Genomic DNA, 24,500 nt, shown 5'->3' with positions numbered 1-24,500 from the left:
AGTATAGCTCCCCTCAGCTTAAAGCATAGCAGCTAACATAGCCTGCATATTGCCGCAATAGCTGCTAAACAGAGTTGTGCGATATAGAATAAACGGCAACAAATACAGAATTCAGTTGATGCAGTTGCAACCTTCATAAAGACAAACTACAGTTCTTTTCAAAAAAAATTAAATTTATTAATTTTGGTCGCCATGCTATAATATTTTTTTTAAAAAAAACATCACATAACAGTCCTATAATAATCTCGAAAGTGGTTAGAGTGATATCGAGTGACCGTAATAAATAAAGTCAGAAGTCATTTAGAGAGTGAGGTAAGTCAGCTATGAGCAAAAAAATTTCTCACACAGTTCAGTTTAAACCTCATCGCAATTCAAAAACAAATTAAGCAATTATCAAAAAAAAATTGAGCAAAAAATCATGCACTTCAAATGTTTATCAGGCTCTTAGAAAAGTTATATTATCAATCTAAAGACTTTCAAATATATAAAGCCTGAGTCAATAATAAGATTTAACTGAAAACCCCAAATACAAGCAAAACAAATCAGCTAAGTCGACGGAAAACAACCAAAAATCATCAAGTTATATGTACACAACAATTAGGCCAGATTGACAAAAACGGCAAGCTCTATACACTTGTGTGTCCAAGAAAATTATTCAATGTTAAAGAGTCAATAATTCAACGCAGCGCATGAACAGAAAACCAAAAATAAATTCATACGGCAAATTTTATCACTTTGCTTTTACGTCAAAACGCCACCTGAACAAATAGTACTTCGTGTAAAAGAAAACCTGACAAACATAGCCCGAGAAATTCAGCAAGCAATGCAAAAAAATTCCGGAGTTTCCGAAGCAAAATCATATCTGCAGCCGAAACTATTATCTTTTAAAATATTTGGTAAAAATTTACCCCCACCCTGTCAAAACGAGCATTAACATCATTGATACAAGCTATGATAAGAGCAATAACCACTCATTCATCATTCAGAGTCTATACAAACAAGGCGACGAGATTTTAAAAAATAATTCATAACTGACAGAAAAAAACTGCGAAATCTTGATATCGGAGAATTGAAAAAATCCAAAATTCTTAGGATGGACTTTTACGACCGGCCAAAGTCTAAAAATCACCAGGGAATAACTCAACACTATGCAATTAAAACTTAGAACTCCTTAACGCTGCAACTAGAACACTCATTGAAGAAGGATAACAAAGATTATTTTTAAACGTAACTGAAACATTAAACATAGCCGAAAAACTGGCGGAAAAAAGCCTCCGCTGACCCGCTCGACAAAGATTGGGATTGAAAAGAAACAAAGCCGGCAGATTTCTCCACAAAACAGTTTTGGTGAATCGCATTCTCAGAGGGTGGTAAGGCTATAAGAGAACTTATAGCCTTCCGAGCGTTACCTGTTTTTTTATTTTTGAGGACGAAAAGTCAAATGGGTCAAACCAAATTACAGGCAAATTTGAGCCAAAAGGACAAAAACGACTAAAAACGGTTAATTCTATGCGCCATTCTCTCAACAAAAAGTCCGCGGAGCGAAGTGCATGATCAAAAAACTGCTCTCGTTCACAAAAATTATTTCACCTGGCAATTTTGCTCACTTTCGCTCTTAGGTCAAAACGACGGTTAAGAAAATAGTACTTCCAGTAAAAACTCTTCGAGTCGTAAAAACAGTAATCTTCTTCGAGTTGTAAAAAGACACTTCTCCAATACTCTCTTTTCACTGCTCTTCAAACTTTTTCAACAAAACATAGCCGGAGATAGCTGGGAAAGAAAACTAGGTGCCGTATAGTATAGATAGAAACAGATAGATATCAGTTGAAAAAGTTATTGGCGTCGCTTAAAAAGCTCAGTCAAAAACATTCAGCGATAAAATAAATATGCTTGTTATTCCGCGGCCTTTTATTATGGACCTTTATTACACACATGAGTTCCTTTGACCTTAAACTAATTCAAATTAAACTTAAGTTGAAAAGTGCAAAAGTCATTTTATTGAGTGAGGTAAGTCAGGTATGATCAAAATCTAATAACGCAAATGATCTTAAAAAACATCTGCTATAGAGACTGAGAAATGTCGTCAGACGCGCAAAAGCCGTTAGTGAGATGAAGAAACCATTCAGAAAATGACTTTCTCAGCTTTGCTGTGTGAACAAATCTAAAACGAAAAAAGCTCGTAAAAAGAATAAACAAAACATAGCAGGACAGGTCCTGAATTACAATCCAAAGAATTGAATTAACTAATGACCTAACCGTTAACATTTTTACAGCAAAATTTAACAAATCAGGGGAAAGCATGACCCTATATGCGCAAAATTAAACAAAAAAACTAGAAGCAATTAGAAAATATAGTTTTCTAAGATCTAGTGTTTTGAGAAATGAAACCATTTTCACATTTCATAAAAAACTGACCCTACGCATCTTAAGAAATAGTACATGATACAAAAACGTAGTGGGAACCAACAGCTGACAACCCAAAATTGAGGGAAACAAGGAAACTAGAAGAAAATAGAAAATTCAAGGGGGCAAACAATTCACAAAAAATTGAAAAAAAAACGGTGTCTCAACGAATGAAAAATTGAACTAGAACTCTATTGATACCATTTGACCAAAATCATCCCGCACTAAAACGCCACTGTGAAAAAAGATTCTTTAAGAGTCAGGGACAAGACCACAAGAAAAAGAAAAAATGCAAGACCGAAAAATCAAGTTTCATATTTTAAAAGTAAAAAGCATAGATAGATTATTATGAACTTAGGCATTTCATTGGATGCACTGTTTTCTCATTAGCAACCAATGAAACCTGTCTTAAAGGCGACCAAACTAAAGAATTGGCTTCTACTTTTTGATCATTAACATCATAAAAGTAACCGAAAGCATTAGCTACGCACCGAAACAATTTTTGCATTATAAATTTACAAAAATTTGCATTGACAACTTTCACTGGTAACCAAAGAGACCTGTCATTATTGAGAGTACGAGATTAAATAGCAACAAGTACGAAATATATGCAACATTTACCAATAATTTTTAAAACCAACAGCGTATAATTCATAGAACGCAATAGCTATGAACTCTATCAAAAAACTAGACTCATTTAGGCATACTTAGCAACCAATGAGACCTGCCATTAACGAAATTAAGGAAAAAGAAAACAAAGTGACAAAAAAACTGGCAAAAGTAAAAAAATCGACAATATTTCTCGAAAATGATTAGCGTCAGAGTTAGAGCAACAAATAGCTTTAAGGTGTTAAAAATAAATCGTGGAGGTAAATCCTTTTAGAAACCTATCAGACATGTCCCTAATTCACTTAAATGATAAGACAACAAAGAGTTAAATACACCAAAACGTCAAAAATTCACTAAACATTTTTTGAGAACAAATAGTGTCAAATTCATGAAAAACACTATGAACTCACAACATTAACTAGGTACTTTTATGTCTCATTAGCTATTTATTCAAACACCAATTTCTCACTCTACTTTGAAGCCAGTTTGGAAAAATCATGCCTCAGACCTACTTGATTTTTCGCTCCTTTTACTACTTCAGCGTGACTAACACAACCACTTTATTTTGACTTCTCATTGACATGAAAAAGCATAAAAACAACAGGTCTTAAAAAAAGACAGCGCACCAATACAACCCAAATATTTTGAATTGTAACAAGAGCACCGCAGTATAGCTCCCCTCAGCTTAAAGCATAGCAGCTAACATAGCCTGCATATTGCCGCAATAGCTGCTAAACAGAGTTGTGCGATATAGAATAAACGGCAACAAATACAGAATTCAGTTGATGCAGTTGCAACCTTCATAAAGACAAACTACAGTTCTTTTCAAAAAAAATTAAATTTATTAATTTTGGTCGCCATGCTATAATATTTTTTTAAAAAAAAACATCACATAACAGTCCTATAATAATCTCGAAAGTGGTTAGAGTGATATCGAGTGACCGTAATAAATAAAGTCAGAAGTCATTTAGAGAGTGAGGTAAGTCAGCTATGAGCAAAAAAATTTCTCACACAGTTCAGTTTAAACCTCATCGCTAATTAGTTTAAGAAATGACGTCACGAACATAAAAGTAGCTAAAAAATGAAATAGCGGCATGAAAAAATTGAAGTTAGCGGCGTGAAAAAATGTAAAACGAAAAAGAGCGTCAGACGGCGAAACAAAAACCAAGATCACCGCAATATAACTACGCTCAGCTTACCGCTTCGCAGCCATAATAAACAAATTTTTGAATTTTTATTTACTCCCTGGACTTCCGTTTTTTTGCTGTCTTACTTGGTGACTGAGAGGGGTCAAACTTTTAAGATTAAGAACCGACCATAATAAAATTGTCTCCTCAAAAACGGTTTTGGCGAATCTTATACTTAGAGACTAGTAACGCTGTGATAGAGCTGCACAAGGCTTTGCCAGTTTATCCTGTTTCTCAAGACCGAAAGTCACGAAAACTTGGTGGTCAGCCGAAAAATTTTCAGACGAAAAACTAGTAATTGGTAGACGAAAAAAGAATGCATGAGACCTGCAGGGCTACAATAATTTGGTTTAAAAATTATATACTTCAAATATAAGCAACTCACATGTATGTGTGCGCGGGAGCCGGAGCAGTCGCTATTGGCTGGTTACTAGCTTGGTGATTCCCGACCAGCGTAGCTGCAGCGTGTGGAGGAGGAGGGGGAGGCGGAGGTGCAAAGGGGCGATTGAGGAACACAGTGGTCGGGAACATGAGTTGTTGCACGAGGTAGTGTTGAAGGTCTTGTTGCACCATGTCCCTTGCACCCTGCAGCTGAGCCTCTTCTGAGGGAATCGCTACCTGATGCGCCCCTGGATATCCACCTGAAATCGTGACAGGGGTTCCAGAGATCAGAAGTAAACATACAGCCATATATCCGATTCAATTCGAATTATTTTCGAATGTTTTGCTTTTAACGAGCAATGAATTCTTCAGTACCTATCATGTTTATACAACCAAAAATTAGGGTTAAAAACAACTGGATAGATGAGACAACATGGCTTAAGATAAAATTTAAATTCAGTTGTTTTACTGATTTGACTTTTAATTATAAGCTAAAACGTTGAGAGGACAATTTTGTTCATTTTCTATAACTAACTTTCAAAAATAATTAACAAATTTAATTTACTATCAATTCTTGTCACCGTTATGTCTCTTGATCACCTGCTGTAGTGATAGTGTTTTCTCGTAGCAATCACTGAATAGAAATGAATAACTTCATATTTTCTGTTCAGAAATAAAATTAGTAGTTGCCACACATGAGGGGATCAGTCACATTGGTAAAGAAGCAAGAGTTAAGAGTGAAACACTCGATCAGTCCGGCGAAACTCGCATAAAAAACAAACAGGACGAAAATAATCGTTCACACAGTTATTTTACCGCTTGTTTTTTTCGTAGAACATTTGAAACTTTTGAGGGCCAGAAGAACAGAGTTTTATCATTGGATATCTCTAAGCATTCAGAATTGAAATTTGAAAACATATTTTTTAAAAACAGATGAAAATTTTGCACATATAATGGGCAATTTCATATATCTGCAATTTCTCAATTTCATAATCTATTTGAAGAACAAATGCACCAACATAAACGGACTAACTCTCATAAACGGACTAACTTCGGATGACTTGCTCTCAAACGACAGTAGGGCTGTTGCTTAAAATTGTTTCTATGGGTGCAAAAAATCCGCCCCCATATGGGTTCGAACCCATGAGCTCCAAGACGGCAGTCTGACATCCAAACCACTACGCTCTTCGATACTCAATCGCTCGCTATCACTTTTATTTTAGCAACAAACTTTATATAGTAATGAGATTACACATAGAGCAGTTGAGATTATACAATAATTAAGTATAAGTGTTTGAAAAATCACCTGAAAGCAAAGAATGTTATAGAACAAAATTTTGCATAAAAGCCGTTAAAATACCGGAAACGACCTGAAGAGTCGTTCAACATAATTTCTAATCTCACCTTATCTAAATAAGTGTGGCTAAATAGGAAATTAATAGGCGAAAAACTGGTTGTAGGCACGTGGAGGGGGGAGGTAAGTGGGGGTGGTGGACTGGGGTAGGTGGGTGGTGGTGGCTGTAGTTTGACTAGGGAGGAGATACTGTTTTGCGATGAAAACTTCTGACTATTACACCTTTCTACTTTGAATTTAGGTGCAGTTCTTCATTAGTATAGAAACTAAGCTACTGTTAGAGTCCAAAGTCCAAAAACAAAAGCCAACGTTCTAAAACTGAAGTCAATAATCGGAAACAAAACAATCAAAAACACGTCATGAACAAACTTTAGCTGACAAAAACCTGTAGAATACCAATACTCCTCTTCCGAGTCAATGAAAAGACGCATGTTTAAAATAATTGCTTCAAATCGATAGCAATAACTATGCTCGCCAAACTTAAGGCTGAGATAATTTCAGCCTCCTCGGATCTTTCTGAATTTGAACCTATTTATGCATTTTTTTAAAACTTTTGAGTCAAATTCAAGCAACCTAAATTTGTCTTTTAGTTCTGTTCCTGTATTTGTGTACCTATTATTGTGTAAAATCTGTGCTCCAGTTCACCTTACGTATTATGAATTGCTCTCGAACGACAGGCGGAAGCAATTTAGTTTAGGAGGTTGTAGCCGAGAAATTTTTTATGGTGCGAAAAACTGCTGTCAGCAGTAAAAAAAAAGTCAATTGAGAAGTATTCGAATGCTCCAGAACGAAATCGCAAAAACTGTACAGCTCAAAAATCTGCAGAAAAGATACAAGTTTACAATAATTGCTTCAAACTTCGTTCGAGACCAATTAATCATTGTTTTTCTGAGAGCATTTTTGTGAACTCTGTCTCTGCTGATTTTTAGTGGTATACAGAAAATAGTCTAATTAACCTGAAGAACTCATGATGAACGTACCAATCAGTCTTTAAAAAGAACTCGGCAATCAAGCAAAAAAATTATTTCTTCTAATTATTATTAAATTATGAAAATAAGAAAACCGTAAAAACATCAACTGAGTTGCAGGCTAAGCTTAGGACAAACCTATCAGATTAAAGTCGGGAGAGTTAACCTTAAGACAAAGCTATCAGACTCAAGTCGAACAAATTGCTGTCAAACGACTTGCGCGTGTTCGATCACCAGCATAGTATTCGATTACCTTCTGTTGTTGTTGTTGTAGCTGTCGCACAGAGCTGCAAATCGCAGGTAATTTTAGCGGGATACAAGCCCTTATTGCCGTTTTCAACTGGTACCCTAATTGCATTTGTATCATAATTAAAATAGAAAAATTAGTAGTAGTGTGACTGCCTATCCACAACTTGCTTGAGGAGCGGCGACCTTTCTGCATCTACGCCATGTCGTCAACACAGTGGAAAGGGGCAAGGAAGGCGGAATATTCTGCGCAGTGTGGTCGTGTTGGAAAATATGATATTAAGTACAGCCGGTTGGCTACCTCTACTGGTTTTTCCCACAGCTCAATCACTTTCATGTCCGTGGTGTCCTTACTGCAGTTGAAAATGTGGTGTACATCATGTGGTGCTACTTCAAATTTAGGACAGAGCTTATCAACATTGTTACGGATCCTACTCAAGTAAGAGTTTAGCAGGGGGCAGTATCCAGTTCTCAGTGTGCTAATCGGATACGTGCAATTCATGGCACCGTTTGTTCTTGTACTATCTTTGGTGGATCATTGTCAGCATTTCACCCTCATTATGTAAGTCATTGATAGACATTTTTACACAGCCAGTAATTGTGCCAACAGCAAAGTTTTGTTTGTTTGCAGGTGGTTCGTTTGAATTGCTGATTATGGAAGCCCAAATGGGAGCACCGTAGTTGAGGAATCTCCGACCGATAGCTTTTTAAGTCACTGAGAACGTCTCTCTTGTACAGCCCAAATCGCTATCAGCAATCTTTTTCAGTATACTATTGCGCTTTTGTCATTTCTCTTTGGTGCTCCTCACATGTTCTCCAAAATTGAGCATACCATCGAAAGTGACAACAAGCACTTTGAGTTTTGGAATTAACTGGTTTTGGTGAACTGTTGATAGTGAGGCGTGGGTCAAACTTGACCAACTTCCTCCAGGTTGTGAAAACAGTTGCACTTGGTTTCTCAGTTGATAACTCGCGGGGAATTATCATGTCACATAATTTTTCAATCTGTGGGTGAGATGTAGTTAAAGTTATATAATCAGCGTAGGACGTAATGTTTATATATTGCGGGGTAGAGGCAGCTTGCTGATGTAGATGTTGAAGAGTATTGGCGATAATACACCACCTTGGGGGACACCCTGTTTGACTTTTCTCCACTTTAAAGGAAAGATTTTAACAATAAAAGTATGAAGTAAGTATGAAGCGACCCACTTCATACTTCAGACCTGTAAGTATGAAGCGACCCATCGGTTAGTGCTATTCGTTAGTGGTGCTTCGAGTATGTCTCTCAAAAGTAGGTTGTGATCAACCGTGTCGAAAGCGGCCATGACGTCTAAGGCTACTAGTAAAGTACGGTTGCAGGGTTTAGACCTTTTGCATATCGTTGGTGACAATATTGAGAGCTGTTGTTGAGTGCCCAGAACTAAAGCCATGCTGATGTTCTATTAGTTGATATTCTATTAAGTCGCTTAACAAGAGTTTTTCTGTTAGTTTTGCAATGGGGGAGAGGAGTGCAATTGGTCTGAAGCTTTTAGATTCGGCTATGGGTTTTCGGGGCTTCTGTAGGGGTAAAAACCGTCCAACTTTCCAGATGTTCGGGAATTTTGCACTAATTACAGAAAAGTTTATGGTGCCAGTGAGATATCTCAAAGCTATGAGGCCTAGATGTAGGTGGATTGGCGGTATTATATCTGGGACCAGCGCCTTACTTCTCTTTTCGTCTCCTATAGCTTCTTTCACTGTGTTGCACTTAAATATTCTGCCCTCTATTCCCAGTTCCTTATTTTTCTTAGTGTATTTCTTTTCTGTTTCTAATTTTTATTGGGGTGTGGAGTGTATTGTTGGTTAAAGCTGTTGACGCATTTCCTTGGATCATGGTGAAAGGTACTCTTCTCAGCGTCAAAGTAAATGACTGTTCGCAGGTGGTTTAGCATTACTTGTGGAAAGTCTTTTTACTGTGCTCCAGAGGTCAGAGCAGTTACCTCTGTGAGAGTGTTTGTACCAACACGATCCATTTTTTGCGCTTCTGACTTTGAACAAGTTTGTTTATTTCATGATTTGAAAAATTGGCAACCACTGTTTTAATTCTTCCTTGTGGGATATGTCTGCCAGTCAATGCATTGATGGCTTTCCTTAAGGTCTTTTCCGCATGGTGGACATTTATTGGCTTTTGTTGTTTCTTCATTTTAGTTCAAAGCCGTCATTGAAACTTGCTCAGTCAGCTTTGCGGAAGTTGATGAAATTTCTTTGTGGCGTTGTGTGATGAGGTCACAGGTGATGGATAGAACTATTGATAAATGTTCCCAGCCTAATGCGTACTCCGTGTGTCCGTCGATGTTCATTGCTATGCTTGAGCTGGCGAGACTGATGCCCGGGGGGCTTTTACAAGAATCAGTTACTCTTGTGCTGTCCTATTCGTTGAGTACTACATGACTTGAGAGGTCTATTTCACTTGCAATAATGTTTCCTCTTGTGTCTTTCGGTAGTTTTGAGTGCCATAGTGGGCTATGAGCATTGAAATCATCGACAATAATGCAGTCATATAACTCAAGTAGTTTACTGATTGATGTCTTGTATCCTGCATCACAGCCGGACGAAGGAGATATGTAGGTGTTACGAGTTTGATGTTATTACCACCTGCGGCGAGTTCTGTGGCTTGGACTTCCAGGTGTTTGACAGAAGTTCGAAGTTTAAATTCCTTAAACAGAATTGTGTCCTTAAAGATAAAAGCAACCCCTCCACCTTTGCCTGTTTCTTTGTGCCTATTTTTGTGTATTATGCAGTAATCAGGTGGTCTTTTGGGGCGGATTTTTCATTGAGGTTGGTCTCCTGGATGGCAGCTATTTGCATGTTATTTTTCTGCAACCAGTCTATGATGTCTAGTTTTTGTTTGAAACCATTACAATTCAGAATGTAAGGTGAATTGAGAATGTTGAGGTGTGTTGTCGCGAGTGGGGAAACTTTGGCTTGTATTTGCTTCTATTATCTTGCACCAGGAGATGCGCCTGCAGTCGAACTTCTTCCAATGCTCTCTTGGACTGCAAGTTGGTGCAATTCAGGTGTACCCATCCTCCGCGGCCGCACCATACACCGTAATGATTCCAGTTGCCACGGCGAAAAATAGCACGAAGCGTTGGGCCGGGGTTTGTTTCAATGTCACCGAGGATGAGAAGATGCAGGGCAATTATGCGTTTCCCAGTCAAATGCATACTCGGGACCAGAGAGAGTGGGCTTGCCTGATACCGCCACAAAAACCCGTTTTTCGCACTCTGTAGTGTTTATGAAACCTGGGAGCGCTTGCCCGCTCGTAGTTCTGTCGCGTGGAGGTGTCCATAAATGAGAACCATCATATTGCCTTCTGCTTTGGACAGACGGATGTGGTAATGTGGGGGGAGAGAAGTGGAAAGCGGCGAGGAGTAGGCAATAGGTTTTACTAACGGGCTCCAAATGATGTTATCATGTTATTATAGCTAATATAGGTCACTAGGAATATTTAAATTCGAAAATTGCAACTCATTTCGGCGCGCTTTACATTTCAATGTTGGTATCCGATTATTGCCAATGAAGTTGAGCTGCCGAAAACTGTAAAAGGGAGCAACTTAGTAAGATGAAAAGTCAGATCAAAGGTGAGCAAAATTTCGTGCAAAATTACGTGAGAAAAAATTGTTCACATGAATGAACAAAAACATTGATCCAATAAGTTTAAAATTGACGTCACGCACGCAGTGCTGTCGATGAATTGCAAGAATGAATTAAGGCTGACGATGAATTAAATGAACTAAAAGAATTAAAGTGAGCGTGACGACACTGGTCGAATAAAAGTTGACGACGCAACAAAAAATACACACTGACCGACGTAGGACAAATTGCTTTCGAACGACAGGCGGGGCAATTTAATTCGTAGCCTAGGTAAATTTGCCATTTTTTATAATGAAAAAAACTGACAACTACCCAATAACCGAATAACTTTAGGCGAACTGCTCTCAAACGACCGGCGAGCGGTTGGTTTCGGTGGTAACCAGCGAGAGGGGTGGTCAAGCGAGGAGGAAAGTACGGTTGTGTGACTGCTGGACGACAGGGGGTCAAATCGCCAGGTTGGAGGATGGTGGACAGGGTGTCGGGAGTATTGACAGCAATTAATCACGCCCTTGTTCTTTCTTATCTTACAATAGCTTTTGCTTTAGCAAAAGACTTTACTTGGGATTGAGAGCCATTAAGATCACTCAAAAATGAAGACAAGCGTTAAAAAGTCACTTGAAAAGTCAAAGAACGTTCTAGAACAAATGCCCAAAAACGGTAAAACGTTAACTTTGCATAAAAGACGCACACGTTTACAATAATTGCTTCAAACTTCATTCGAGAGCAATTATATAACGAAGAGAACAATTATATTCTCGCGAGTGCTTCGCGGCTATTAAAAAACGTTCGCTTCCTGCAATCTTTTCCTGCTTCTTTTTCAGATAATATTTCAATTATTTCTCTTTACATGTATAATTCCTCAACGATACCGTTAATAAATTCAATTGTAGGTATGCCCGAACGACTGGAAAACCAAGTCAAGCCAGAGCTGAACGTTCGTCAGCTTTTTTTGAAGACCAATAAGTACTCTCAGTTTCGACGTAGAAGTTCAATTTCAACGTCACTGTTATTTGAACTTTTAACTTTTTTAAGCTCTTTCTAACTTACTTTAGTACTTTTTGCACAAAACCAATTTTCCGGATACTGGTAATGGGCTTTAAACGAAATCTTCTTGTTCGTAGTTTTCTCTATTTTACGCGATAAATCAAAATTTGTTGTCTCCTCGTTGCTTTGCTTCGTCAAAGACTTAGTTCAATTAATTGTTCCCCATTTGAACAATTTGAGGAACTTCTATTAGGCTTCGGGACATCCTCATTATTTGATGAATTGTACATTTTTAGCAACGGACGAGAGAACATTTTGTTCCAGAAACATACAAATCGTCCAAAACTGTAGCACAACATATATGCAGAAAACTTCAGGCAAATAATAATTCAAATGCCTAGTCTTAACGTTGATTGAATAACATTTACAGAAACCCAAGAAACATAGCAGACACACTACACCTGAGGGAAAGAGACTCACATGCAGAACATTTATATTAGCCGGTAGACTGCCGGATTTTATTTTTTTAAAGTTAACAAAGCTCAATTAATTTATGGCTATGTAAGATAATCATAGCAACTCTCGGATTATTGGCCCCTCGTCATTCTCATGTTGATTTATTGTGAATCAAAACCCACACAATCGATTTTTCAATTGAATTAGAACCCACACAATTGGGTTTCAGGTGCAATAAAACCCATACAATCGGGGTTTCAAATGGAATACTGAATCCCACACAATCGGGTTCTCAAATTGATATTCAACATTGGAGAAACCTGGTTTTTAATCAAAAGTCACAAGACATCCTGGAGGCTTCTTTTGCTTGCTGCTGGCTCACAGGTATGCACTTCTTGCTATCAACATCATAGCTTTTCCTCGCTTTAGTGTGACTGAAACCGATTCAGCCAGCCTGCTGAAAGCAAATGACAAACCAGCTGAGTGGAAACGTCTGTTGTCAGTAAGTAGAGCTATTCGCTTCAAAATCTTTCTCACCAACTCAGAGAGTCCACCAACTGATTCAGAAACCATGGGAATGAATTGAACACTTATGTCGGCACATTGTTGGCAATAATGCTCAAAGTTCAGGTCTTCAGCAGCTCTCAGGGCAAAACCAGAATTCCTCACCGGATTTGAAATAATACTGGGTTGCAGTGTGCAGGTAATGGTTACATCCAGAGTCGTTGGCTGTCCCGCAGACCAACAAGGATAATACACTCACCAGGTCGAGAACTTGTTTCTGGTATCAAACTGCTCGCAAACTAGCGACAGGTTGGCAGCGCTGCAAGCAACCAACATTTTGTCCCTTAGCCGATCGGGCAGCGAAATCATATCGCCCCGGCAATGGAATTTAGCAGCATCATCACCAAGTGTTTAACAATTCTGTTTTACAAAGGGGACACTTCCTTTGTTTTTCAAACATGGGACCGCCCATTCTGTACTTAAAAGCTGCACGAAACTCGTTTGGCAAGAGATGGAGCCGATATGTTAGCTGCCGATAACTAGGCTCCTGATTCAGGCAGAGAGAGTCACATCAAACGAGCTTTTCCCTTCCGGATGTTGGATTTTCAACTAATTTATTGAGAGCGACTCCATCGAGGACTTCCTGCATTTTGCTTGGAGAAAGCTGCGATATTGGCAAACCATTTAGTGAATCAATCTTTGTATGTAAAGGTGTGCTCTGCTGTCGAACTTTGGCCAGTTATAAATTCTACCAATGCAGCAGACCGCGATACCGAACCAATATGTTGCTTTTATCTGGTCAAATGCTTGCTTGACGCCAATTCCAGTCTTATTGATAGGAAAATAAGCTTGATGTCATGACTGATTGGACAAGACTGCACCCACTAAAAAAATGTCCATTGAAGCGAGTCAAATTTCCTCAAAACTCTTACGGCATCCTCTGATGGTGTATTTCAGCGCAGTGAATACACCATTTTAGGTGTACCCAAGCAACTACGTAGAATGCCAAGAGCACACTGGGCCGTTTATGTACAAGGTTATCCAGTGGTTTTTCGATATTTTGAACACGCGTCTGTAAGGAGGAAGCGACGAATCTGGGGATCCAACAGCAGCACCCAGTACTTCAAGTTCCTCTTAACTGTTTCAAATCTGTTTCAACTGTTTTAAATCTCCTATCAACCGTGTTCAGAGCTACTTTTGACCAGACCTCACATTCTTCTGAGGCAGTCAATATATCTAAAGCCTCGTTAAGCTCGGTTTCTGTTCCAGCAATACTACCAGCGTCAAGGTACCAACAGTGCTGGGTAAGATAAGGTATTTTTAATTCAATCTCCTCCAGAATAGGCTACAAAGTCAGGGAAACAACAGTGGGCCCAAGGGATCTCCTTGTTGCACTCCGGATTGACTAGTTACAGAATTGTTGCTGTAATAAACATGACTGTGTTGTTAGTAGCAAAATATGGCAAATGATGCAAGACTCGGCATTAGGGTAACAGCTGCGTTCAAAATTTGACTTGCTTTGATGGGATTAAAGGCGTTTTTAAACGCGATCTGTAATAATCCTGCATTTGTGAATGCTGCTATTTCTCAAATGTAATTTTAGTTGCGTCTATGATACTTTCAGCTCCACCCTCGACTCCTACACCAAGTTGTTTAGACGAGATCAGTACGACCGACACCAGTTGTTTTTGTTTGGCTATGCATTTTGAAACCAAACGTCGCAAGACCTCGCCCACAGCTATAGAACACACACCTTTTAATATCTTTAAGCAGTTAAAGAAGCACTGCAGAAAACTGGTAACACTGAAACAGTGAGCTGAACTCTGCTAGCCTTCGTTATGCTTTTAATAGCATGTTTAGATCGATCAGAAGCTGCGCAATTCACTGCGTGCAAAAGGTGTTCGGGGTACCTTTTAGATGAACCAACAGCTGAGAAATTAAGGAAAGCTTCTAATTGGCCAAAGACAGTTGGCTCTCTAAATGTTTGAATATTATCTGGTGCTACTCCATCGGATGAGAGAACTTTTGCTGTCCCGACTTGCCTTTGGAGGTACAGCTCCTTCCTTAGCACGAGCTGCAAGAGCTAGGGTTTCAATAACTGTTTTTCTTGATTGCTTCATGGATGCAGCTGATACCAAAGTCCAGTGTATTTCCCCCTTTTTCCAGCGCTCAAACCTCTTTGACAAAAAGTTTTGACAATCAGTTGATTATGTTCGTGTTTCTTTTCACCCCTATTAGATGCTTGTAATATGCATTTACTAGTGGCAAATTGCTTCTTCCAGTGTTGCTTGCAGTTTGGCTGTGAGACAAACCTCGATAGTTTTGGTGAGAACGTCCGACCAACTGATTCGAAATTTGACAGTTATGTACCGTATGTTGCCTTTCACAGTTATTTAAAAAAGTTTATCTTTTTTATCGGGATAAAACAGCACCCTCAACAGCAACCTGAAAATGGGAGTCAGAGTCATCGAGTGTCAAGTTGATAATTGAATGTGTTAACCCAGAGGATTTGCTCCCTTCACTCAAAGTGTCAGATAAGACACTTGTTTCATCGATGCCAGAACTATCTATTGTTGCATATTAATTATTTTGAACTGAGCGGGATTTCATTTTACTACTTTTTCTCTTTAAAGTTTCTCGTTCTTATTTTCCGAATAAGAGCAATAGCTTCTTAAATAGCAACAGAGCTTTAAATTCATTGCTGATAAGAAAAGATTTTCAAATGAGATTCAATTAGTATAATATTGCAGTTTCTAAATTATTGCCAAGATCTTGCAGTATATTCGGGCTGTCGACTGTCAACATAGTTTTTCCAATGTTCAATATCAGAAACTGAAGTGGAGTGGCTTAATTCAGGTAACTATAACAGAAGCGTGGGCGGCATCTTTGTTCGTAACCTTGCTTATAAACAAGCGCAAGAGCAACCAATTACTATCAAAACAGGAACAATCTCACAGGGGGACTCGTATTCTGCGTCTTGCCCCAATAGACCCAAAACACACTTCCAGTCAAGCAACCAGTAACTTAAAGGACGCATAAACTCAGTATAACCTCATCTTCGATAATTTTCTTATTACGATTGCTGGTTTTGTTTTAGGAGCTAACCACGCACGTGCAATCAATGATCAATTATATTCGCTACCAGAAGAGCTGCTAAATAGATTTACGTTCTGTACAATACAGATAAAAACAGATACATAAATGATTGAAAATTTTTCGACCCCAGGGAAAAATATATTCAACGATAAACTAAAATCGCTTGTTAAAAATCACTCCACATAAGCGCGTTTTCAGTGACCTTTATGACACATTATGAGTTTAAATTCATTAATAACTAAGTTTTGAAGTGCAGACCTCATTTTGTTAACTGAGGTCTCTCGCATTTGATTAAAATCTAATCAAGCAAAAGAACTAAAATCTGAGGCCAGATTTAGAAATTGTCCCACGCACTAAAAACTTTAGCAAGAGGAAGACATCAACCAGAAAATAAGTCAACCTTTGCCGCCATTGATCCCCACAACCCGATTGGGGTTGAAAGAAACGAAAAATTGACTTTTGTACAAAATTCCTCGGTACAAAAACATTTTTAAAGTGCGTACTATTTTGATGTGATTTTGCAGTCAGACAAGTTTGTTATGAGTGAATACAGATTCTAGTATCAATACCAATAAGCATTAGAGATGGCAACAGATTTACAGGAACAAAGTTAAGGACGCTGACATCTAAAATGGGCATATCCATTTTCGATTTCAGTTTTCGATACTGACTCTGTTGTTGATTCTGGATTATTTTGCTGAGCATCTGCTTCTTAAAAGCATAATGAGCAGAATCTAAGAAGAATGAAACCAGCCCAGAGAAGCCAAAAAAAAACGTTGAACATTCTGTCAACTAAGGTGAAGCAGAACAATTTTCTGTTCGACGAAACAAAAAAAGATACTGCCACTATAAGGAAGGGCTGAGAATATGAGCGCGGCTATTAAACAACATAGCCAAGAGATTGCCGGAATAGTATATCATTAAAGTCCAAACCACCATAAAATATGCCCTTTACGCCATAATGTTGTGTCTTCTCAGCAGCTTCGGTAAATTGTACTTATAACTAGTCGAGCTCCTCGGGGAATTACCTGTTTATTCCGTTTTTAAGGATAAAAAGTCAAGAAAGTCAGACGAAAAATCGCATTAAAAAGACCACATGACTAATATTGTAGATTAACATAAACAAACTAAGTCGGATAATTTGCTCTCGAAAGACAGGCGGGGGGAGGGGAGCAGCTTAGAAATTTTTTTATAAGCGCAAATAAATCCGGCCACTTACGGATTCGAACCCGCGAACTCCAGGACTGCTCTCTGACATCTTAACCAGTAAGCTATAGTGGTTTTGATACTCAATCGCTTTTATTTTAGCAACAAACTTTATTTCGGAATAAGATCAATCGAGATCACATTAAAATTTTAAAACCAAGCATAAAAAGGTCGAAAGTGATTAATGCTCTAGAACAGAAGTGCAAAAAAGTCAATCCAAAATTTTGCATAAAAAATAAAAGCACTTTTACAATAATTGCTTCAAACTTCGTTCGAGAGCGATTAAAAAGTTTGTATGAGATCAATTAATGCTGAGATGAGTTGATGAAGTATCGATGACGTTTACAAAATTGTACACAAGCCTTATATGCAACGTTCATTGCACAAACAAACTTCTTTGACTCTAACTTATTTAATTAGGCCTTACGTTTAAAAGAGCAGAAAAGAGCTTGTTGAGTAAAATAAATCAGGTATGATCCAACTCTTATTGCACGAATGACCAAAAAACTCTTTCTAGAGAGTGAAAATGAATAACAAAGGCTTTTTACCTGTTATGTGAACAAATGTGGAACAAAACCGAGCATCAGACGATGACACAAAAACAAAGAGTACCGCAATATAGTAGCCACGTCCGCTTACAGCTTCGCAGTTATTAAAACATGGTACTGTACTTGTTAACGATCTCATAGCCAAAACTGCTCGCGATTAAATCTAATCTATGGTGAGCATACCTAGGGTGGCGGATAGCGTTTGCTGAGGAGCTGCGGAGTTGGCGTTATTTGTCCGTCTGTGATGGTGCCTCTGTTGCTGATTCGTGTGTTGGTTCACCTGGTCTGTATTCGCTGTTTGACCCGCTAAATGGTCGTGCAACTTCTTGTAATACTTGGCAACCTGTTCACAAATGCAATCTATCAGAAAATAACCAAAAGTTATAGTTTCAGAATTTAATCAGAGGACTTCTCCCGTTGAGATCAAAATCAGGATAGCCTCAAAACATTCGACATAACTTAATTTTTGGACGCTGTCTGCGATAATTCATCAATTTTTAAACTTAACCAACAAACATACCCGGCAGATTGCCGGAAAATAGCCGCCGTTGATTCCAATAAGCATGATTGGGATTGAAAGAACAGAAGATATTGAAAAAAGATTTTTTTACAAACACATTTTTTAAGTCCGATTTATTTTGATGGCATTTCGTAGTTGATAACGTACTTCTGTTTCTTAGAGAGAGGCTACAGGGGCTAATATCAATACCAATAAGCATTAGAGATGGTAACTAAGACTTATAGGAACGACGTTCAAATAGTGGGCATCTAAAATTGGGCTTTATGGGTTTATCCCGTTTCTACTTCTGACTTCAATTTTTTATACTGACTCTGTTCATTTTGAATTGCTTTGCTGAGCAACTGATGTTCAAAATCACTATTAGCAGAATGAGAGAAGAGAGAAACTAGCCTAGAGAAGTCAAAAAGATATCACGCAAAATGTTGAAAAAGCGGCAAAATGAGGTAAAGCGAAACATTTTTTTATTCGACGAGGTAAAAAAAACATAGCAGGACAAGTCCTGAAATACAATTCAAAGAATTGAATGAAAAACTCAAACGTACTCTACCTGACCACCAGATCAATTGAACAGTTCCAGCCAGAACACAAAAATAATCTATAAAAATTGAGAAACTAAAAGAATCAAAACTGAACAAAATTAAACTCATTCCCAAAAACTCTTGAAGCTTTTAAACCTAAGGCAAAATTTTTTCCCAATAAAAATACCTCTTTCAAAACATGTTCAAAAACAAATTTTTGTTTTGGAAATCGGTCCAGTATTTTATCTGCAAGACCTGAAAAATATTCATTGGCCCATGAAGACCGATTAACTCGAAAAAGATCAAAAAAATTTAAGAAAGAAACAATTGCAAATTATAAGGAAATGTTTCTGAAAATCGTGATATAAATATCTTCTGAATCATTTTTGTATCTCTAGAGGTCATCCAGTAACCCAATTCTAAGCTTTACAAAACTCATTGGCTCATAGATTGATAGGCAAGAATTTTTAAGAAAAAATTTCAAACTTCAAAAAACAGAAATTCGATCTTTTAAAATGTTGAAAGCCATTCAATTGTCCCCTAGAAACTATTTAGTAACATACTAATAAACCCTGGATGAGGTTACCTGGCTACTGAGGCAAGACAAACAAAATAAAATACAATTTGAAAAAAAATTGCAAATTCTATCAAAAAACTTGTAATAGTCGAAAAGTTAAACTGTTCAAAACAAAAAACCATGGAAACAAAAAACCATGCAGTAGCTTTTCATCAGAACGTTGAACAGGTTTTCTTGCACTTGAGAATGAACGAATATCAAAAACTGAAAAAAAAAACTTTAGGAAACCTTAAAAAAATTGCAGACTTTATCAAAAAAATGCAAAAAAATTCGAGACATTAAAAAGTTAAAAACCATTCCATTGTTACTAGAAACGATAGAGTGCCTTATTAACAAACCTCAAAGATTGCCTGGTCCCTGAAGCTGGAAAAACTGAAAAAATGATGAGAATTTTCAAAAACCTGAAAAGATGCGAAATTTGTCAAAAAAAATTGCTAAAATTTGTGATATCGTTGAATAAAGTTGAAACCTATCCCATGTCAACCAAAATTTTTTAAGTAACATATCATCCACTCCCTGATGAGGTTTTCTGGCCCCTGGGACTCAAATGACAATAAATGTCAAAATATGAAAAAATTGCAAGTTTTGTCAAAAAAAGCTAAAATTCACGATAGCAGAAAGTTGAAAATCATACCTTTACCACTAGAAACTATGCAGTAATCTATCATCAAGTCCTTTATCAAACTCTAGAGGAGGTTTCTTTACACCTAGGTCTAAAAAAACTCAAAAAACGACAAAAATTTTCAAAAAACCTGAAAAAATTGCAAAAATTAGTATCATTTTGTGTGTTTGTGTTTGTAGTACCAATAGATATAGCTCATAGAATGGTCATAACAAGCAATTTTGTCTCACAAAAGGACTTCATCAATTTTTAAAAACTTCAACCAAAGACTAATGAAACAAAAAAAACTAAAAAAAAATAACAACATAGCTGGCAGATTGCCAGAAAATAGCCGCAATAGATTCGTAGATCGGCAGTCTAAAAAAAACAGTAAAAAAGACAGACCAAAAAAATTCGTCTTTTCATTGAAGGCTGATCTGTTATATTTTGATTAAAAATCTGTATCAGTTATTGCTGCCTCTATTAGCTGACCTCAAATAACCTTCATTTAGAGTGACACACACACATTTGACCTTATCTCTTTGAATTAAAGTAAATAAAAGTCAATTTCAAAGTGAGGAAGTCATTTTTGAGAGTGAGGTAAGTCAAGTGTGACCAAAAATTTAATCACGCGCATGAACAAAAAAACTCAATCCACTAAGAGCGAAAAGTGACGTCACACATGCAATTCAGTTGAAATTGCATGAACGAATGAACAAAAAGTGGCTGTGACGTCATATGGTCGTAACAAAAATCATGACAAAGAAATAAAAAAACCAAGAGAAGGCCAATAATAGCCCCAGCTATCGCTGTGCGGCTATTTAAAAAACATGAAAAATTGCACCATTTTGAGCCTCAAAACTCCTAAAAATGACCTTTTAACCTTAAATTAAGGCCATCCCAGCAGCTGCACCACTACAAGCACTTGAAGGACTACTAAAGCCCACTTTGGGCCTCTAATGAAACTTAATGCCCGCTGGTCTTTACCTGTTTATCCCGTTTTGAAAGATCAAAGTCATTGAGAAATGTGTGAACACATCTTAAAAAAAAACAGCGCACCAATACAATTCAAATTCTTTGAATTGTAAAAAATAGGAGCGCTATAATAGCCGGCTGAGAAGATGAGGGCGGCTATTAATAAGATTTTAGCTATAAATTTAAGAATATCGAAAGTTGAATTGGTTTAATCGCAGGCTTCATCGTTCTGCAGTATCACATCATTAATGATCGCAGTGACATTTCGAAATTGTTTATGTAGTAACGTTGGCTAAACTCTAAACATCATTATAAGTGTTAAGTTCTCGGATCACAAGTACTTTGAAACCGTGGTTTTTAATTCTGAATTTGTTTGTATTTAACATAACAACTGTACCGAATGATAACTCTGGATTAAGAAATTTCGCTCTTCAATTCATAATCTTTTCTTCCAACCTTGAACAAGATTTGAGGTGCGAGTGTAGAACCAGATACAGGAGATGCCACCTCATGAACTCCTTCAATACACTTGCACGCTTTCTCCAAAAGCTCATTGCCCTGCTCGCTGCACTGTTCCAGACAGTTCAAAACCTCATTCGCGTTCAGACTGTTAGCATGACTCAGAACCGAAAGTGCCAGTTCGGCTCCAGCATTTCGAACAGTCGATTCGTACACTTTTCCGGCTTTCTGTGCTATTCCGGAAGCCTCCGATGGTGTGAGAATTCCGACCCAGCGTTCTTTTAGCATGCTTAAGGCCGGGCTTCCAATCTCAAGCGTTTGCGCTGAAACAACCAAATTAGCGTACATCAAACTTAATCATTGATATATCCGATAAATATCCGGTGGGGGGGGGGGGGGGGGGGGGTGGGGGTGGTGGGGGTCAACCCCTAAGAACCGCCCTTCACTCCATAAGTATAAGTATCCAAAACAGTTTCTGCGAATCACATACTTTGAGACTAGTGAGCTGAAAGGCTCTAAGAAAACTTAATGCCGATGGGCGCTACCTGTTTATCCCGTTATTGAGGACGAAAAGTCAAATGGGTCAGACGGAAAATCGGTCAAACGAAAAATTGCATAAACATAGCTGGCAGATTGCCAGAAAATAGCCGCAATAGATTCGTAGATCGTCAGTCTAAAAAAAACAGTAAAAAAGACAGACCAAAAAAATTCGTCTTTCCATTGAAGGCTGATCTGTTATATTTCGATTAAAAATTTGTATAAGTTATTGCTGCCTCGATTAGCTGATCTCAAATAACCTTCATTTAGAGTGACACACACCCATTTGACCTTATCTCTTTGAATTAAAGTAAATAAAAGTCAGTTTCAAATTGAGGAAGTCATTTTTGAGAGTGAAGTAAGTCAAGTGTGACCAAAAAGTTAATCACGCGCATGAACAAAAAAACTCGCTCCACTAAGAGCGAAAAATGACGTCACACATGCAATTCAGTTGAAATTGCATGAACGAATGAACAAAAAGTGGCTATGGTCGTAACAAAAATCATGACGAAATAAAAAAACATAGCAGGACAAGTACTGACGTACAATTCAAAAAATTTTCATTGACTAAACAGAAAACTAGACAAAGAACGGACTATGAATGGATTAGGAAAACCATTTAGAAAAAATCCAATCCAAAAAATTGAAAAAACTGTAAAAATCAAAGTGAAATTGCCGCATGTGAACAAAAAACCAGAATGATCGAAATTGGATTTATCGTGGCTTTAATAACATCGAAATTTTTTACTAGCATTTTTACCGAAGTTTGTAGCAATTATATTAGTCCTATTGGAGCGAAAAAGCGAGTGGTTTTGCGGCGTGAAATTTTTTCGCTCTAAATTTCAAGTAGAGTGAGAAAACGGCGTTTGAACAAAATTTTGCTTTCTCGCAAAATTTTGTTCAAACCCCGTTTTCTCACTCTACTTGAAATTTAGAGCGAAAAAATTTCACGCCGCAAAACCACTCGCTTTTTCGCTCCATTTCCTGTTTCAACGTGACCAAAATCACTACTCCAATTTGACTTCAAAAATCATGAAAATGTGTGAACAGATCTTAAAAAAAAAGACAGCGCCCCAATACAATTCAAATTCTTTGAATTGTAAAAAACCAAGAGAAGGCCAATAATAGCCCCAGCTATCGCTGTGCGGCTATTAAAAAAGACCAACAGGACTAATATAATTGCTACAAACTTCGGTAAAAATGCTAGTAAAAAAATTCGATGTTATTAAAGCCACGATAAATCCAATTTCGATCATTCTGCTTTGTCGGCTATTTGAAGAGAGAAGGAGTACAATTGAGAGAATTTGAAGGAAGCCAAAATCGGTGAGCACAACATCTTGAAAATATTGCGATAACAACAATAAAGTTTGAAGAGTAAATCGACACGTCTATCTGAAATCCCAATGAACATAAACGGACTAACGTCGCGCAATTGCTCTCGACCTACAGGCGGGGCAATTCAATTTAAAAATTTTTAGCCTACAAAATTTTTAAGGTAGCAAAAAATATTTCGAACAACGAAGAGTAATCTAATCCCCCACCTCCGACGGAACAGACTGGAGCATCATCCACTCGGCTACAGATGCCTTGAAATACCGAAATTATTGCACAAAAAAGACATATGTCTACAATAATTGCTTCAAATTTCGTTCGAAAGCAATTAATTTGAAATTGATTGCATGTTTCGGTTACAAGCAAGGAAAACCCAGTCATCCATTGCTTCAGGTTTTTCAAATGTATTCATGTTTCTCAACATTCGATAGCATTGTAAATGAACCAACTTTGAATCCAGGACTCGTACGTGGAGTAGGTTCTGGACAGCCAGTTGGAGGACACGCAGTTCAGAACACACAATGCGTGCAGCCCAATCTCAAACGCCGCCATGTGAAGATTGCTGTGGACCTAATCACGAAAAACAAGATAAAAAAAATATAAACGACCGTCGTCTGAAATTAAATTTGTTCTGTATTTCAAAGGCCATCGAGATAACCTGCTCTCCGGGAAAGAAACGATCATTTGAACGTTAACATTCTTAAAACATAGTCGGCTAACGTTGGTAATTGCTCTCAACATGCTGGGGGTAATTGTACCTTTTTTAATCTGGCACCGCAGCTAAGTATAGACCACTACTAAGATTTAAAATGAAATTTATTGAGACGTACTTCAGATTTGACTTCCAGTAGTAAACTGCAGCCAATAAATTTTGTGACTCAAAATCAGAATGAGAAAAATTCAACACAAAATTCAGAAGGCAAGCGTGAAAGCGTCAAGCGTGAAACGTGATAGCCGGTCAACTGCTGGCAAATAGCCGCCGTGGACGCGCTTGACCTAGATCGGAATTGAAAAAGAAAAAACTAGAAATTGACAGAATTTTTTTCAAAGTTTTTGGTGTGCAGTTTAAGTTAGATTCTAAAAACACTTAATTCAATTAAAAGCTATTAAGCTTAAAACTAATGTCAGCTAACAATCGCTCTAATGAATTTTCATAACTTAATGAACTATGACTTAAGGACAGGGCTTTATCGGTTTACCCATTTTTTGGACATTGACCGTATTCACCACATTGCGTAATTCAGTGCGTGAAAAAAAATAAAATACGTTCAGTTGAAACAATGAGTGAGGTAAGTCATGAGTCAAACGTGAAAATCGCGACTTAATTAAAAATGAAAACGTGATTGAAAAAAAAACCGAATTAAAAAACAGCAGGCCTGACAAAAGTCAAAGAATTTTCGGAA

At 37.6% G+C, this 24,500-nt stretch overlaps 1 protein-coding gene across 1 annotated transcript in view; it reads right to left on the bottom strand.

Annotated features, from left to right (window-relative positions):
- The window catches only part of LOC142337440 (zinc finger SWIM domain-containing protein 8-like), a 97,569-nt gene that overhangs the window by 18,708 nt on the left and 54,361 nt on the right, over positions 1 to 24,500 (bottom strand). The window contains exons 15-18 of the mRNA XM_075386666.1: positions 23,547 to 23,667; positions 21,226 to 21,551; positions 17,762 to 17,921; positions 4,585 to 4,840 (exon numbers count right to left, since the gene is read on the bottom strand). Coding sequence (XP_075242781.1) covers positions 4,585 to 4,840; positions 17,762 to 17,921; positions 21,226 to 21,551; positions 23,547 to 23,667 — 863 coding nt within the window. The remainder of the gene's footprint in view (positions 1 to 4,584; positions 4,841 to 17,761; positions 17,922 to 21,225; positions 21,552 to 23,546; positions 23,668 to 24,500) is intronic.

Source organism: Convolutriloba macropyga, chromosome 4 (assembly GCF_964194025.1).
Source record: "Convolutriloba macropyga chromosome 4, txConMacr16.3, whole genome shotgun sequence".
Classification (NCBI taxonomy): domain Eukaryota; kingdom Metazoa; phylum Xenacoelomorpha; order Acoela; family Convolutidae; genus Convolutriloba; species Convolutriloba macropyga.
Note: the sequence above shows the minus strand (reverse complement) of the source record. Positions and strands in the feature narration are given on the sequence as shown.